The sequence below is a fragment of the Mandrillus leucophaeus genome, unplaced genomic scaffold, assembly GCF_000951045.1.
Source record: "Mandrillus leucophaeus isolate KB7577 unplaced genomic scaffold, Mleu.le_1.0 Scaffold503, whole genome shotgun sequence".
In the NCBI taxonomy this organism is placed as follows: Eukaryota; Metazoa; Chordata; class Mammalia; order Primates; family Cercopithecidae; genus Mandrillus; species Mandrillus leucophaeus.
In genome coordinates, this window is record NW_012105399.1 from 1,927,524 (window position 1) to 1,946,191 (window position 18,668).

Below are 18,668 nucleotides of genomic sequence, written 5' to 3' on the forward strand. Positions count from 1 at the left end.
ATGAGGTGTTGTCTGAAAGGCTTTTTATGGACTTTTCAGAGTTTGATCACTTGGAAGGGGGAGTTGTTATCACGATTTGGGAAATTCTATTAGAGGGGAAATGCTTTGTGAGCTAAAGGTCACCTTATTTTCCTTCACATCTTCATTTTTGTGCTTTTTTAAGAATCTTTCAGTTTTTGATTAGAGAAGGGAATTAGTATTCAGAATTCATCCTGTTTTCTGATTTGTTTGAGATGTGATATTCAGTAGGAAAGGATCACATTTCTTCTTTTGGACATTTTCTCTGCTGTGAAGGAAATTGTATTACATTTTCCAGTAGATTGAAGGAAATTGTATTACATTTTCCAATAGGTTAAAAAAATTTTTTTCTTTCACTCTATTTCCTTTGTAACTCCAGTTTTTTTTTTTTTTTTTTTTTTTTTTTGAGATGGAGTCTCGCTCTGTTACCCAGGCTGGAGTGCAGCGGCACAATCTTGGCACCCTGCAACCTCCGCCTCCCTGGTTCCAGCAATTTTCCTGTCTCAGCCTCCTGAGGAGCTGGGATTACAGGCACCCACCACCACACCTGGCTAATTTTTGTATTTCTAGTAGAGACGGGGTTTCACCATGTTGGCCAGGCTGGTCTCAAACTACTGACCTCAGGTGATCCACCCACCTCGGCCTCCCAAAGTGTTGGGATTACAGGCGTGAGCCACTGCGCCCAGGCAACTCTAGTTGTTTTTAAACCTGTGGGTTGGCAAATAAATTAGGGTATTTGATGTGGTGGGGAAAGCGGTTGGCAGGAGTGAGGGTGGAAGGTGTCCTTCCGTAATTATCTGCCAGTTTGGTTCTTTCAGGTGATTTAGCCTGAAAGTGCCATATGGATTAAGAGTCTATAGATTTTAAATAAGAGTGCCTGGAAATGTTAGCTAGTATCCTTCTGTGGTTACTAAAGTTAAGGTAGCATATACTTTTTGAGCCCATTTAAAGTGGTATACAGTTTTTCGTGTTTTAAACGCCATTTTTAAGTATGTTTGGTTTCTTATTTGAGCTTTGACTGTTGTAGCTCAGTTCTGCTCTCTTGCCCCTGATCCTTCAAAGTAGAGGTAATTAATTTAAGACTGAAGATGAAGTGGAAACAGGCTAGTTTCCACGTGGTCAACTGATACAGTCCTTCCCCTTTCCCTCAGAGACCTGGATTGGATACCTGGGCCCAGAATGGAGCACTGAGGCTGATTATATTCATTGTTAAGCAGACAGTTGGCTCAGCTCCCTGCTGTCTTCTGTGCTCTCTGTGCAGTTGCCCATTAGGATGCTCGTGCCTCACCGTGGAGTCTCCCTAGCGAACCATCATCGGGCTGATGCACCTGCCCTTTTTTTTCAGGAGCTCTCCCGTCAACAGCGTTCTTTCCAAACACTGGACCAAGAGTGCATCCAGGTGAAGGCCAGACTCACCCAGGAGTTACAGCAAGCCAAGAATATGCACAACGTCCTGCAGGCTGAACTGGATAAAGTAGGAACTGTGTCTCTCTCTCTCTCCTCAGTCTTCCCCTCTTGTTCCTTGTACCTGTTACTTCTCCACCATAACTGACATATGATACTTTCAAAGAAAAAGCGCTCCACCTTCACTTTCTTTTTTTTTGAGACGGAGTCTCGCTCTGTCACCCAGAGTGGCGCGATCTCGGCTCATTGCAAGCTCCACCTCCCGGATTCACGCCATTCTCCTGCCTCACCCTCCCGAGCAGCTGGGACTACAGGCGTCCGCCACCAAGCCCGGCTAATTTTTTGTATTTTTAGTAGAGACGGGGTTTCCCCATGTTGCCCAGGATGGTCTCGATCTCCTGACCTCATGATCCGCCCGCCTTGGCCTCTCAAAGTGCTGAGGTTATAGGTGCGAGCCACCGCGCCCGGCTCCACCTTCACTTTCCCTATCAAAGTGGAGAATGTGCAGAACCATTCTGGCTCCAGGTTTCCTCATCTAGAGAAACAGTGGGGGTGAGTTAGGATTTCAGATCCAGAAGTCTGTGGAGGTCTCTGATATTCTGTTGGTTCTTGGATCTGTGACCAGGTGGGAGCTATGCCAAGTAATTTATGCCCCCAAGTAGTTAAAGCACTGGAAATTATAATCACTTTACTTATTTAAGACTCACTCCGAAAATGGTCTTATCCAGTTTTGTGACTTTACATATCGTCTATGTGATGATGACTCTGCCCAGCCTGGATGTCTATTCTGGACTTCAGATGTGTGGGTGTGTGCTTGACAGTCCACTCACGTGTCTAAAGGCACTTCACAGCAACATGCTAAGAATTGAACTCTAGGTATTTCTTTTCCAAAACTGCTGTTCCCTTAGTCTTCCCCACCCTGCTAACTTGCACTTCCATTCTCCACATTGCTGGGACCAAATGTCCCAGTCATGGGACAAAACCTCCATGTCACCTTCTATTCTTCTTTTTCTCTTACACCTGAAACTGCTGACTCTACTGATGGATACTTACATTATCAACATTTTCTTGTTCCCTGTGGCACTGTTTGTAATATCACGGGGCAGGTATCTTTGTGTATGTGTGCTGATGTTTCTGTAGGGCAGATTTCTGCATGCGAAATCGATAGCCTAAAGAACATATGCATCCCAATATTTGTGTGTGGTTGTTTTGTCGTTTGTTTGTTTTTTTGAGACAGAATCTCCCTCTGTCATCCAGGCTGGAGTGCAGTGGCGCGATCTCAGCTCACTGCAACCTCATCCTCCCGGGTTTGAGTGATTCTCCTGCCTCAGCCTCCTGAGTGGCTGGGATTACAGGCGCCTGCCACCATGCCTGGCTGATTTTTGTATTTTTAGTAGAGACGAGGTTTCAGCAGGTTGGCCAGGCTGGTCTCAAACTTCTAACCTCAGGTGATCTGCCCACCTCAACCTCCCAAAGTGCTGGGGTTACAGGCGTGAGCCGCCCTGCCTGGCCAGCATCCTAACATTTGATAGTTACTGCCAAATTGCCCACCATAAAAGCTGTAGCAGTTACTCTCCTACCAGGTACAAAAGAGGGCCTGTTTCCTCTCATCCTTGCTGATTGGAGATAGTCTTGGTTTTTAAAATTTTTGCCAATTGAGGAGTGAAAAATATTGCCATATTATTTTTTAAATTCACACTTCCTTGATTACCATCGAAGCTATCTCTTTCAGTAGCCATTTGTATTTTTTGTATAGTTTTCTGTTTCTACCCATTGCCCTTTTGTTCAATCATAGGGGCGCTTTGTATGTTGTATTACAGATATAATATCTTTTATTCTGTTATATATATTGAAAGTGTGTTCTCTTAGCCTGTTTCTTATCTCAACTTTTTTTCCTTTTGGTTATTTATTACCACCTAGCTGTTTTATTTTTTGTGGTTAAATCTTTTTCCTTTGTGGTCTCCTTGCCACACCCAGCCTCTTTCATCTCTTCTATGCTGCCACTGAGTGACGTTGCAGGTTCACACTATGGTATTTTAAGATATACGTAGCTGTGACGTATATTGTATCTCAACCAAAATAGATAGCATCCATTTTTATATTCCATGACCGTTTTACTGTTTAAGAATACATGATTAATGAAAAAGTAAAGAACATAAAAATGAAACTTGTCCTCTTTTTCTTTTTGTAGGTCGCAGCAGTAAAGCAACAGCTAGAAAAAAATTTGGAAGAGTTTAAGCAGAAGTTGTGCAGAGCTGAACAGGCATCCCAGGCGAGTCAGATCAAGGAGGATGAGCTGAGGAGAAGCGTGGAGGTAAGGCAGGAAGATGCTGAGTTTTCTCCACTTATTTATAGGACCAAGTACAAGGGGAAAAGAAAATTTCTATTCCATTTGTCAGTAGCTTATTGTGACTATGTGCCTTTTTCTTTTCTATTTGCCAGAAGTAAGTATTACAGAATGTTCTGTATATAACCCATGACAGACTATGATTGCTTATTTTTCTACTCTCTATTCTGTATATAATTACTAATATGAATCTAGCAGTTATAGCATATCTAGTAATATGCATCTACAACATGACTTGTGTTAAGAATATGTACTCCTTCCTTAAAGATTGTTTTAGAACCCCTGGGAGGTGGAAAGATGGAAGAAAGGAAGGAAAGGATTTTTTAAATGGAAAGAAACAAAATTGTGGATGGGATGTATCATCTAAATCCCTTTTCTAAGTGTTGGCATTTGTGTCTTTCAATATTAAAAACACGTGGAAAGTCATAGACTTAAATAAACAAAAGTAGTGACAGATAAAGAGTTTCTAGATTAAAAATTCTTACAAAAACATCAAGTAATTGTCAATTATATGACTCTGGCTTCAAAAGTGGATACTGACCTTAATGTTCAGCCTGTGCACGCCCTGGTTGACGGTGTCTTTGGAGACTTTGTTTCGTCCACAAAGTGGTGGATGAGGGTTCCGGAATGGCATGGATATCCTGATGGGATTTTATGCATACATACTTCAATTTGGCTTCTCTCTGAATTTATTTAGTGGCCTGGAGTTTATTTTAAAGGGCTTAATTAAGAACCATTCAGTGACAGTTAATAGACTGAAACAATTTGAAGAGAGCCGTAAATCAACATTGTAATTTTAAGAAGAGGAACAACAAAAGAATTGTAGAAATTTCTTCTCCATCAAACCCCACAGGAAAGAATGTTTTTCTGTTTATTCTTTAAATGTTCTGTGATCACTTTTTAGGCTGTAAAGATTAAAAAAACTTTCTCTATAAAGAACAGTTATTTGTTCAGTTGAGGAAAGTCTAAATGTATTTATCCCCACTGCTTTGCAGAGTGTATCACGATGGTAAAATCAGAACATCTGTCGGTAGCAGACAGGCGATTGTTAAATCAGCTAACCCCAAAGGGGCAATACTGCTGGAGACAGGGGGCCACAGCCCCAGCCACCAAAGTGGAAGAAAACTTCAAATCAGATGATGGTTTCATCAGCAAACGTTTTCAAATGAAAGTGTTTGTTTCAGCAAAACAAATGTTTGCCTTTTGGCCAGTGGGGACCAACCAACAGATGCTTCTGCTAACATTTCCACAGGCAGACTGGCATCGAACTCTTCCCTCTGTGAGCTTCCCTTTCAGCCAGGAACTCTCCCGCGACTCCACTGGCTGCCTGGTGGAAACATTTTGTAAAAGCAATCATCTGGTTAAGAGAGTCCAAACACTTTTAAAACTGCTTGCATGGCCAAGTCGCAGTAGTGGGCTGGACATTGTCTTGCAGGTGTTTCTGAAGACTCGTTCATCCCCACAAGGTCTGGTCCATGAGCTGTAGCGCTGTCCTCAGTTAACCCTAGCCTGTACCGAGGTGCATGCATCACGTTTCATTGGCATTTCATTGATGTCTGTGTCAAATGAGGGCATCGATGTGAAAGTGCCTAGCACAGGGCCTGGGGATGAAGTTAGTATTTGTCTTCATTTATGGTTATGTTTATGTCTGTGTCATCTTTTGAGGGTGATAGCAAGATTTTAAAGAGTTCGGCTGGCTCTTGTGTTTTGCATTGGGATTGGGACCAGATAAGTGATGAACCCAGTTAGAGTGGTGGTGTAACTTAGAGGGAAAATGGTTGTGGCTTTAGAGTGAGCGAGATCTGAAATTGCATTGCTTTTCTGCCACCTACCACGATGTGACCTTGAGACAATGGCTTACCCTTTCTCAGTCTGACTTTCCTCATCTGCACATAGGGACAAATCATTCTCCTCCCTTTTCAAGGCTGTATTCTTGGTTAACTTAAATGTTGTATGTAAAGTGCTTAACCCAGTGCCCGGCACATAAGTGCTCGGTCAGTTATTGCAGTCCACCACCTGCTCATTGCTTTGGTCTTCACCACTGCCATGAACTTTTGACATTAGCATTGTTTGCTGTCACCTACAGGCACAGAAAGTGTGATCAGGGGACAGTGCACTTGATTTTTCCCATATTAAAATTTTGCCTGTTCTATTATTGTGTCACTCTGGGTATCTTTCTGTGTCTAATTATAAGTAAGCACTAACAAATTTAGGACGCTTATAGGTTTTGGATGCCGAAATAATGTGACAGTTGTACTGAAATTTTGCTTGTCCATGTTTAGTAAACGTGCTGCTCACAATGAGAAATTATCAGTACTGGAAATGTGATTTAATGGCCCAATCAAAGGTAAAGTTAACATTTAGCATCAAAGTGAATGGAGGGTTTAGATAAGCTGCTCATCCAGTATCCAGTGCCAGCCCATAGCATTGGGGTTAGGCAATAAAATACCATCGTTTGACAGTCAAGATGAGGGAACACTTGCCTAGGGACCTTTCCAAGCATAGGGATCTGTATTACACTAGGTCCTCTAAGGAGCTGGCTCTGGCAAGCAAGAGAGATGGGGAGGAAAGGGAAAAAACACATTCTTTGCATCCATCCCTTATCCAAGTATATAGGCCTCACCCAGCAGGGGACATATTAAGCTATATTCATGGATGGGATCATGAAATGCCACACAGTAGCTGAAATTTGTTTTGTCTGGCCCTAGGAAATGATGCCTCCCTTGCTGCCGCTAAAGCGAAGTTGATCTGGGTGGAATTGCTTGCTAAGCTCTAATGCTGGCTTGTGGTTATAGGGATTTTTGTTGTGTTTTTCCAGCATAGTACCCAATTTTGCAAATCATGTGAGGATGCAAGAGATGCCTAGGAAAATGTATCTTTGTATGCTTAACTCATTGTTGATAATGAGATACCCAATCAAGTCTTAAGTGGCTGTAGCCCCGTGGAAAACTCATTGCTGATGGATGGCAGCTTGCACATCCATTTTCAGATGTTCATTTTCTAAATTCTGGCCTTTTAAAATTCTTGGGTTGGTCATAGCCATAGCATTATAAGCCTGCTGGGTCCCAGGATTGGCTGAACATTTCTTCGTTAGAAACAAATATTTACGGAGCTAATGCCAGAATAGAGAAAGTCATGTTAATCTTTCCATTGAGCTTACTATTCATTTAAATGTCTCCAGTTATGGACAGACATGGATCGAGACCAACAAACACATAAACATAAAATTCCCCCTGTTTCCCTGGTGCCCTCTCTCTTCTTTTTTCCTTCCTTCCTATTGGGATGCACCCTGTTTTGCACAGTGTCTTTCCAGCTCTCTTGTCAAGCCTCCAGATGCAGGTGTCATTTGATTTGATTAATTTTTTTTTTTTTTAGAGTAAGAAAATATTTTTTCATTTGCAAAATAAAAATGCTAGGTCAACCCAGGTAGTTACATTCTAGTTCCTCTTCTATGTTGACCTCATTCAGCTGATCTTAGCATTGATTACAGAAATCTGGCTACTGTTAAATTTTGGGAAGAAATACTACTAATAATGCTACATTGCCCCTGTCGAAGTGCTTTAAGGTGTTTGTCCTTTCACATCTGTGATCTCATTTGAGGGGTGATTATTCTGAGTCTGAAGAACAAACCAGTCATTATGGGTTCCATAGTTTAATGATGCTAATTTAAATCAATAACATTGTTGCACCTTAATGATCGTGCTTTGCAAAATTTAACACAGACTAGTGTGAATGTTAACCTATCAATCTTGAGCTCGGTTGGAGCTGCCCTTTAGTTCTGATTGATATCTTAATTCGATAGAGTGTCAGTTTAGCGGCATGGAAGCAGGATCAGGACACAGTAGATGGGAGTATAATAACTACAACAGGTTCTGTCTTATTTTAATGATGAAATGAACGCATATACATGAACGGAGCAGCTGCCAGCAAGTTTTCAAGTACTTTCTACTAGCCAGATTCTCCCTCTTCTTGAATTTGGCTTTGCTACATTGGTACCCATCTGCTGGTAGTAACCAGACTGATAATTGAAGGCAGCCTTCCAACACAGTATTGCCACGGCCATCTGTTTTCTAACAGTGCAGTAGGGTTTTGGAAGATGGGTCTTAATTGTTTCTTTAAGATTCAGAATTTTTCCTCTACTTCATAAAGGGGTAATTTTGGTAGTTTTGAAATGCAGTTTAGAAAAAAGTTAGCTTTATGTGATTTTTCCCCCCTTAAGGCTGTGAAGTGCTTGGTTCTCTCAGTTTGCAATGATGTATGCCAATTCCCTGTGGTCCAAAGGATGGCATACAGTATAGGCTGAGATACTTGTTTGTTGTGTAAGTAATATGTGGTTAATAAGCAATAGAATTTTTCTTTGGCATGTAAACATTGCTTGCTTTTAAGATTCAGAACATGTAGGCCTCCCTAGATAGTAGAATGGAACTACACATGTACCTATACTACTTCATTGCATGTTGTTGCATGGATATCTCTTCAATCAGGTGCCCAAAGAGCCTGTTTTCACCGTGAAAGATCAGAAGCTAGAATTAATTCTTCCTCTGTGTTCCAGCCCTCTGATTTTCCACAGCACACTCAATGTCTCTTTAGTATTTAGCGCATCCTATTGTGTATTAAATGATTAGTATCACATCTTCCCCCACTGGAGGATGTCTGCCCCACGGGCAGAGACTCTGTCTTATTTATATTTGCATTTTTCATGATGCACATTCCAGCATCTTTATCATTGTCGGTTTTCTTGATAAGCATTTATTGAAGGTAATTTTTCCCACAAAATCATTCCTGTAACAGCAAACCTTAAGTTGGTTTTGCAATGAAAAATAAACATTTGTGCTTTGATTTTTTTTTTTTTTTTTTTTTGGTTTATTAACAAGTTAAATGTTTGCAAAGGTATGTTTGGCCATTCAGGTGTGATAGGAACTTGGAGGTTTTGTCTTGAGGATCTTATAGATAGGATTTTCCTTTTGAGCTTACTCTTTAATGGGCATGTGAACAATGAGAAAGTTCAATGAAACTTCCTGAAATAAATAATTATCTTCAGATTTGGGTTTGACGCTGTTGTCTTCTTTTCATAACATTATTTAAGTAGGAATGTCTGACTTCATTAGGTACTCAAACGGGGAAAATGTGATTCTTTCCCTAGTGAGATACACAAACAGTTCTGCTAGAGACCTTTATTAAGGCAGAAGTCATAACTTACTTGAGCATTCGTTTCGGTTATAACCAATTAAATGTGTGTTTTAGGAAATGAAGAAGGAAAACAACCTCCTTAAGAGTCAGTCTGAGCAAAAGGCCAGAGAAGTCTGCCACCTGGAGGCAGAACTCAAGAACGTCAAACAGTATTTAAATCAGAGCCAGAATTTTGCAGAAGAAATGAAAGGTAAGTCAACTTAGTGTTTTAGAGTTCACTTTCTAAGCTATTATTCCCGCGAGAGAGGATGGATGGCATTAACATATTAGAGAAACTCTTTGGATTTTGTTTTCCATATATTCCCTTAAAAAGATGTGTGCAGTTGATGTGGAAGAGTTTTCCTTCTTCCATTTTTTAGTTTCCAGAGCGAGAGTGGGACTTTTTAAAATTGGAACATATTGAGTCCCAAATGCCTGATGCTCAGCACTTTGAAACCAGAAGGGTAAATATTTTCCACACAAAGCTAAATTTTCAGTGTTGTCTCTCACCCCCGAGTACTATTCTCTGTGTCTCAAGTGTGCTTGTTAGTTATATCCAGACAGCTCATCTCCTGACTCATTAACATTTCCGTTATAATGGAAAAACCCTATATTAAATGATGTTTTCCAAACTCCTAATGACCATTGTTTTTTGATGACTTAGTGGACTGAATGATTTTATTTTCTTATTTTAAAGCCAAAGAATTCTGCTCTACACATGAAATGAATCCACTCTTGGTTTCATATTTGTTTGTTTGTGCTGGATGTCTTCTCCATACCCTTATTTTCTCACCTGGGGTGTTTGCATGTCTAGGATTTCTTTGAACTCTGTCCTGTGGAATGTGTGTCACACTTCTCTGTGACTGTTTTCTTTTTAAAACCCCAATCTCCCCAAGACAGCTTTCAGTTTTTCCACAGCAGCAGGTAGAAATGTCAGTCTTCAGCTTTCTTGAAGGGAAACTGTAAGAAAAGGAACAGTTGGGGCATTTTTCAATGTTGATCACCCAGGTGATTGTTTAAGATGCTGACAGCAAAATGGGTTGCAGCCCTTGTGGTGCTGTCTACCCAAGCCCTCAACTGTCAGTAGGTAGATTGAGATTGGCAGATTAGAAGTACTTACTGCTTTCCACTTGATGTGATGTCTGAGATTGTAATACATGTTACCTTTATCATCTACTGTGGAGGTTCTCAGCTTTCAATCTCCCCCAGCATACTTGAGCAACATGAAGCCTTCTCATCACTATTTAATGAAAACATTGTGGTTATTCCCAACCAGGAGGGGCCAGTATGTATAGATGAGTCATTGGGCAGAAAACGGAGTGGTAACGGAGTTCGAAGAAACTTCCAGATGACTGTGACATTCATAATCACTGCCACCCTTACTATGAGGGGTTGGGATGGGAGTGATAATGTTCCTTAAGAATATTCACATATAGGCCTTGAGAATTACTGATATATGGCGTCATTTACTCTTTTCTACTTAAGTCTAATCCATGGATGTTTTGGCTAAAATGGTGGAGTACTTAATTTACTTTTCTGAGACATCAGAATTACTCTACAATAAAGTGGGATGTTCCCATTTCAGTGCTGTTCTTGTCCCAGTTTTCTCTCTTGGAATAAATATTTGAAAAGATGGTAAAAATACCCACATATATAAACACATACAAAGAAAAGGAACAGTGCTTAGGAAAATCATCCCTTGGTATTTTATTCAATAACACTTCCTTAAGCTGTTAGAAAGAAGATGAACAAATGTGTTACTCTCCTTAAGATGACCATTTTTCTCATTGTTTTTTTATAAGATAATTACCAAGTGGTCCACTTTCTAGAAAGTACCCAGGCAATAATGCCAGTTTTTGCAGGGCTTGAGTCATTGTTTGTTTGGATTTTTTGGGGGGTGGGAGGGTAGGGGGAGGGGTTAGCATTTCTGTAGAATAAATATTTATTACAAACGTTGACATCTTTTATTTATTTATTTTTAAATAGTGAAGAATACCTCTCAGGAAACCATGTTAAGAGATCTTCAAGAAAAAATAAATCAGCAAGAAAACTCCCTGACTTTAGAGAAACTGAAGCTTGCTGTGGCTGAGCTGGAAAAGCAGCGAGATTGTTCTCAAGACCTTTTGAAGAAAAGAGAACATCACATTGAACAACTGAATGATAAGTTAAGCAAGACAGAGAAAGAGTCCAAAGCTTTGCTGAGTGCTTTGGAGTTAAAAAAGAAAGAATATGAAGAATTGAAAGAAGAGAAAACTCTGTTTTCTTGTTGGAAAAGTGAAAACGAAAAACTTCTAACTCAGATGGAATCAGAAAAGGAAAACTTACAGAGTAAAATTAATCACTTGGAAACTTGTCTCAAGACACAACAAATAAAAAGTCATGAATACAACGAGAGAGTAAGAACGCTGGAGATGGACAGAGAAAACCTAAGTGTCGAGATCAGAAACCTTCACAACGTGATAGACAGCAAGTCTGTGGAGGTAGAGACCCAGAAACTAGCTTATGTAGAGCTACAGCAGAAAGCGGAGTTCTCAGATCAGAAACATCAGAAGGAAATAGAAAATATGTGTTTGAAGACTTCTCAGCTTACTGGGCAAGTTGAAGATCTAGAACACAAGCTTCAGTTGCTGTCAAATGAAATAATGGACAAAGACCGGTGTTACCAAGACTTGCATGCTGAATATGAGAGCCTCAGGGATCTGCTAAAATCTAAACATGCTTCTCTGGTGACAAATGAAGATCATCAGAGAAATCTTTCGGCTTTTGATGAGCAGCCTGCAATGCATAATTCCTTTGCAAATATAATTGAAGAACAAGGAAGCATGCTTTCAGAGAGGAGTGAATGTCATTTAGAAGCAGACCAAAGTCCAAAAAATTCTGCCATCCTACAAAATAGAGTTGATTCACTTGAATTTTCATTAGAATCTCAAAAACAGATGAACTCAGACCTGCAAAAGCAGTGTGAAGAGTTAGTGCAGATCAAAGGAGAAATAGAAGAAAATCTTATGAAAGCAGAACGGATGCATCAAAGTTTTGTGGCTGAAACAAGTCAGCGCATTAGTAAGTTACAGGAAGACACTTCTGCTCACCAGAATGTTGTTGCTGAAACCTTAAGTGCCCTTGAGAACAAGGAAAAAGAGTTGCAACTTTTAAATGATAAGTTAGCAACTGAGCAGGCAGAGATTCAAGAATTAAAACAGAGCAACCATCTACTTGAAGACTCTCTAAAGGAGCTACAACTTTTATCTGAAACCCTAAGCTTGGAGAAGAAAGAAATGAGTTCCATCATTTCTTTAAATAAAAGAGAAATTGAAGAGCTGACCCAAGAGAATGAGACTCTCAAGGAAATTAATGCATCCTTAAATCAAGAGAAGATGAACTTAATCCAGAAAAGTGAGAGTTTTGCAAACTATATAGATGAAAGAGAGAAAAGCATTTCAGAGTTATCTGATCAGTACAAGCAAGAAAACCTTATTTTACTACAAAGATGTGAAGAAACCGGAAATGCATGTGAGGATCTTAGTCAAAAATACAAAGCAGCACAAGAAAAGAACTCTAAATTAGAATGCTTGCTAAATGAATGCACTAGTCTTTGTGAAAATAGAAAAAATGAGTTGGAACAGCTAAAGGAAGCATTTGCAAAAGAACACCAAGAATTCTTAACAAAATTAGCATTTGCTGAAGAAAGAAATCAGAATCTGATGCTAGAGTTGGAGACAGTGCAGCAGGATCTGAGATCTGAGATGACAGATACCCGAAACAATTCTAAGAGCGAGACTGATGGTTTAAAGCAAGAAATCATGACTTTAAAGGAAGAACAAAACAAGATGCAAAAGGAAGTTAATGACTTATTACAAGAGAATGAACAGCTGATGAAGGTAATGAAGACTAAACATGAATGTCAAAATCTAGAATCGGAACCAATTAGGAACTGTGTGAAAGAAAGAGAGAGTGAGAGAAATCAATGTAATTTTAAACCTCAGATGGATCTTGAAGTTAAAGAAATTTCTCTAGATAGTTATAATGTGCAGTTGGTGCAATTAGAAGCTATGCTAAGAAATATGGAATTAAAACTTCAGGAAAGTGAGAAGGAGAAGGAGTGCCTGCAGCATGAATTACAGATAATTAGAGGAGATCTTGAAACCAGAAATTTGCAAGACATGCAGTCACAAGAAATTAGTGGCCTTAAAGACTGTGAAGTAGATGCAGAAGAAAGGTATATTTCAGTGCTTCATGAGTTGTCAACAAGTCAAAATGACAATGCACACCTTGAGTGCTCTCTGCAAACAGCAATGAACAAGCTGAATGAGCTAGAGAAAATATGTGAAATACTGCAGGCTGAGAAGTGCGAACTAGTAACTGAGCTGAATGATTCAAGGTCAGAATGTATCACAGCAACCAGGAAAATGGCAGAAGAGGTAGAGAAACTAGTAAATGAAGTGAAAATATTAAATGATGACAGTGGTCCTCTCCATGGTGAGTTAGTGGAAGACATACCAGGAGGTGAATTTGGTGAACAACCAAATGAACAACACCCCATGTGTTTGGCTCCATTGGATGAGAGTAATTCCTACGAGCACTTGACATTGTCAAACAAAGAAGTTCAAATGCACTTTGCCGAATTGCAAGAGAAATTCTCATCTTTACAAAGTGAACACAAAATTTTACATGATCAGCACTGTCAAATGAGCTCTAAAATGTCAGAGCTACAGACCTATATTGACTCATTAAAGGCCGAAAATTTGGTCTTGTCAACGAATCTGAGAAACTTTCAAGGTGACCTGGTGAAGGAGATGCAGTCGGGCTTGGAGGAGGGGCTCGTTCCATCCCTGTCATCTTGTGTGCCTGACAGCCCTAGTCTTAGCAGTTTGGGAGATTCCTCCTTTTACAAAGCTCTTTTAGAACAGACAGGAGAAATGTCTCTTTTGAATAATTTAGAAGGGACTGTTTCAGCAAACCAGTGCAGTGTAGATAAAGTATTCTGCAGCAGTCTGCTGGAAGAGAATCTGACCAAGAAAGAAATGCCTTCGGCCCCAGCGAAGGGTGTGGAAGAGCTTGAGTCCCTCTGTGAGGCATACCGGCAGTCCCTCGAGAAGCTAGAAGAGAAAATGGAAAGTCAAGGGATTATGAAAAATAAGGAAATTCAGGAGCTCGAACAGTTATTAAGTTCTGAAAGGCAAGAGCTTGACTGTCTTAGGAAGCAGTATTTGTCAGAAAATGAACAGTGGCAACAGAAGCTGACAAGCGTGACTCTGGAGATGGAGTCCAAGTTGGCGGCAGAAAAGAAACAGACGGAACAACTGTCACTTGAGCTGGAAGTAGCACGACTCCAGCTACAAGGTCTGGACTTAAGTTCTCGGTCTTTGCTTGGCATCGACACAGAAGATGTAAGTACCTGGGATTTAAATGCCGTTTCTTGGTTTACATGACTAGTAGACACTCCGTAAGTGTTTGTCTAATTGAAATGTACATTAAACGTAAGTTCAAATATTTTTAGGGCTTAAGGAAATAAAATACACCAAAATGTTTTCAAAACAAACCAGAACTTGAGGAAAATGAGTAAACTTTATTTGAGGAATAAATCTCTATAGTGATTAGATTTACCTAGCGTTATATAGAATATTACTAAAGATGTTTTTAAAGTCTGGAGAAAATTATAGAGTCAGAAAGTCTTTAGAATGTGTGTTTCCACCCTTTGTGCATTAATAAAGTATACTTAATTAAGAACTTGCGAATGGTAATATGATGTAAATTTTTAATCTCTAGCACTTTTCAGAATATTTTTGATGTTACAGCATTATCGTCATGGAACTAAATACAGGAGATTGTTTATGTATTACTAAACAGTTTTCTCTCTAACAATTTACTATAGTACAAAAATATGATTTGGTGTAAGTCATTTAAAAGGACTTTTAAAAAATTGAATACGTATTTATTTAATTGCTTGTAACTTTGTCCTTTCTAGCCTGCTAGCTGAATTAGTAATGCTATGTAGTGTATGCATGTCACTTGATTCCCTCTGTCTATCTCTGTGAGGTAGAGAAGGCAGGTCATGGTGAGGTGATGGCAGGAGTAGGCACAACAGCAGATCCCCAGTTTAAAGGTGAGAGGAAAGTGAGGCTCAAATATGTAATTTATCCAATAATATATAGTAAGTGCTGGATTGGGGATTAAGCCCTTGGACTAGGAATCTGATTATGAAACTTTACTGCCTGATTAAAGAATATCATAAATACTGAAGGTGGAAACTGAGCATTTTGTTAGCCTCTTACTTAATAATTACAAAGAGATTTCATATTTAGGCTACCTGAATATTCTTAGCAAGGAAGAAAATATGAAATTTAAATACATTACAAATTATAATTGAGCTGAACGGTTTGTCTTCAAGATAAATGCCTAACCCCAGTGTCTTGCCCATAGGGGCCACCTACTGAATGTTTATTTATGTTGAACATTTGAATGAAGAGAGAAAGATGTAGTGGGAAATACACCACTTGAAGAGATGTGTTTAGCAGAGGCCATGCATCAGTTTCTAAAAAGTAATAACTAAGTCTATTGTATTTTGAGTCTTTTTGAAAAATAAAATGCATGCTTGTTATGTATTATAATTACAGGCTATTCAAGGCCGAAATGAGAGCTGTGACATATCAAAAGAACATACTTCAGAAACTACAGAAAGAACACCAAAGCGTGATCTTCATCAGATTTGTGATAAAGATGTTCAGCAGGACCTCCATCTAGACATTGAGAAAATAACTGAGACTGGTGCAGTGAAACTCACGGGAGAATGCTCTGGGGAACAGTGCCAAGATACCAATTGTGAGACTCCAGGAGAAGACAAATCCCAGGGCTCTTCAGAATGCATTTCTGAATTGTCATTTTCTGGTGCTAATGCTTCGGTACCTATGGATATCCTGGGGAATCAGGAAAATATCCAAAATCTTCAACTGCAGGTAAAAGAGACATCAAATGAGAATTTGAGATTACTTCATGTGATAGAGGAACGTGACAGAAAAGTTGAAAATTTGCTACATGAAATGAAAGAATTAGACTCAAAGCTCCATTTACAGGAGGTACAACTAATGACCAAAATTGAAGCATGCATAGAGTTAGAAAAAATAGTTGGGGAACTTAAGAAAGAAAACTCAGATTTAAGTGAAAAATTGGAATATTTTTCTTGTGATAACCAGGAGTTACTCCAGAGAGTAGAAAGTTCTGAAGGCCTCAATTCTAACTTAGAAATGCATGCAGATAAATCATCACATGAAGATATCGAAGGTAATGTAGCCAAGGTGAATGACAGCTGGAAAGAGAGATTTCTTGATGTAGAAAATGAGCTGAGTAGGATCAGGTCTGAGAAAGCTAACATTGAGCATCAAGCCCTCTCCCTGGAGGCTGACTTAGAGATAGTTCAAACAGAGAAGCTATGTTTAGAAAAAGACAATGAAAATAATCAGAAGGTTATTGTCTGCCTTGAAGAAGAACTCTCAGTGGTCACAAGTGAGAGAAACCAGCTTCGTGGAGAATTAGATACTATGTCAAAAAAAAACATGGAACTGGATCAGTTGTCTGAAAAAATGAAGGAGAAAACACAAGAGCTTGAGTCTCATCGAAGTGAGTATCTCCATTGCATTCAGGTGGCAGAGGCAAAGGTGAAGGAAAAGACGGAACTCCTTCAGACTTTGTCCTCTGATGTGAGTGAGCTGTTAAAAGATAAAACTCATCTCCAGGAAAAGCTGCAGAGTTTGGAAAAGGACTCACAGGCACTGTCTTTGACAAAATGTGAGCTGGAAAACCAAATTGCACAACTGAATAAAGAGAAAGAATTGCTTGTCAAGGAATCTGAAAGCCTGCAGGCCAGACTGAATGAATCAGATTGTGAAAAGCTGAACATCTCCAAGGCCTTGGAGGCCGCACTGGTGGAGAAAGGTGAGTTCGCCTTGAGGCTGAGCTCAACACAGGAGGAAGTGCATCAGCTGAGAAGAGGCATCGAGAAACTGAGAGTTCGCATTGAGGCCGATGAAAGGAAGCAGCTGCATGTCGCAGAGAAACTGAAAGAACGCGAGCGGGAGAATGATTCACTTAAGGATAAAGTTGAGAACCTTGAAAGGGAATTGCAGATGTCAGAAGAAAACCAGGAGCTAGTGATTCTTGATGCCGAGAATTCCAAAGCAGAAGTAGAGACTCTAAAAACACAAATAGAAGAGATGGCCAGAAGCCTGAAAGTTTTCGAATTAGACCTTGTCACATTAAGGTCTGAAAAAGAAAATCTGACAAAACAAATACAAGAAAAACAAGGTCAAGTGTCAGAACTAGACAAGTTACTCTCTTCAGTTAAAAGTCTATTAGAAGAAAAGGAGCAAGCGGAGATACAGATCAAAGAAGAATCTAAAACTGCAGTGGAGATGCTTCAGAATCAGTTAAAAGAGCTAAATGAGGCAGTAGCAGCCTTGTGTGGTGACCAAGAAACTATGAAGGCCACAGAACAGAGTCTAGACCCGTCAGTAGAGGAAGCACATCAGCTGAGAAATAGCATTGAAAAGCTGAGAGCCCGCCTAGAAACTGATGAAAAGAAGCAGCTCTGTGTCTTAGAACAACTGAAGGAAAGTGAGCATCATGCAGATTTACTTAAGAGTAGAGTGGAGAATCTTGAAAGAGAGCTAGAGATAGCTGGGAAAAACCAAGAGCATGCAGCTCTTGAGGCAGAGAATTCCAAAGGAGAGGTAGAGACCCTAAAAGCAAAAATAGAAGGGATGACCCGAAGTCTGAGAGATCTGGAATTAGATCTTGCTACTGTAAGGTCAGAAAAAGAAAATCTGACAAACAAATTACAAAAAGAACAAGAACGAATATCTGAACTGGAAATAATAAATTCGTCATTTGAAAATATTTTGCGAGAAAAAGAGCAAGAGAAAGTACAGATGAAAGAAAAGTCAAACACTGCCATGGAGATGCTTCAAACACAATTAAAAGAGCTCCATGAGAGAGTGACAGCCCTGCATAATGACCAAGAGGCCTGTAAGGCCAAAGAGCAGAATCTTAGTAGTCAAGTAGATTGTCTTGAACTTGAGAAGGCTCAGTTGCTACAAGGTCTTGATGAGGCCAAAAATAATAATATTGTTTTGCAGTCTTCGGTGAATGGCCTCATTCAAGAAGTGGAAGATGGCAAGCAGAAACTAGAGAAGAAGGATGAAGAAATCAGTAGACTTAAAAATCAAATTCAAGACCAAGAGCAGCTCGTCTCTAAACTGTCCCAGGTGGAAGAAGAGCACCAATTTTGGAAGAAGCAAAACTTAGAACTGGGAAATCTGACAGTGGAATTGGAGCAGAAGATCCAAGTGCTACAATCCAAAAATACCTCTTTGCAGGACACATTAGAAGTGCTGCAGAGTTCTTACAAGAATCTAGAGAATGAGCTTGAATTGACAAAAATGGACAAAATATCCTTTGTTGAAAAAGTAAGTGGCTCTATCTGTTTATGTTTAAATATGTAGTCATGAGGGAGGAAACCATATTTACTTCTAGACACTGTGAATTATATTTACTTCTAGACAGTGTCTACTATGTTGGGCCAAACTTTGTAAAGGCTTTATGTTGACTGGGTCTTGAATTGCAGAAACATTGACTGGGCTCTGGCAGTAGTGACTATTCTGGCTGATTCTTTGGGACATGCTCATGGATTGGACCAGGTTTTTAATGTGGCACCTACATATGGGCAAAGCTTTGGTTT

General features: G+C 39.6%; 1 protein-coding gene across 2 annotated transcripts in view; it reads left to right on the forward strand.

Annotated features, from left to right (window-relative positions):
• The window catches only part of CENPF (centromere protein F, 350/400kDa), a 59,112-nt gene that overhangs the window by 23,535 nt on the left and 16,909 nt on the right, over positions 1 to 18,668 (forward strand). For both annotated transcript variants that reach the window (XM_011996160.1, XM_011996161.1), the window contains exons 9-13: positions 1,364 to 1,492; positions 3,614 to 3,736; positions 9,014 to 9,149; positions 10,925 to 14,325; positions 15,553 to 18,396. In XM_011996160.1, coding sequence (XP_011851550.1) covers positions 1,364 to 1,492; positions 3,614 to 3,736; positions 9,014 to 9,149; positions 10,925 to 14,325; positions 15,553 to 18,396 — 6,633 coding nt within the window. The remainder of the gene's footprint in view (positions 1 to 1,363; positions 1,493 to 3,613; positions 3,737 to 9,013; positions 9,150 to 10,924; positions 14,326 to 15,552; positions 18,397 to 18,668) is intronic.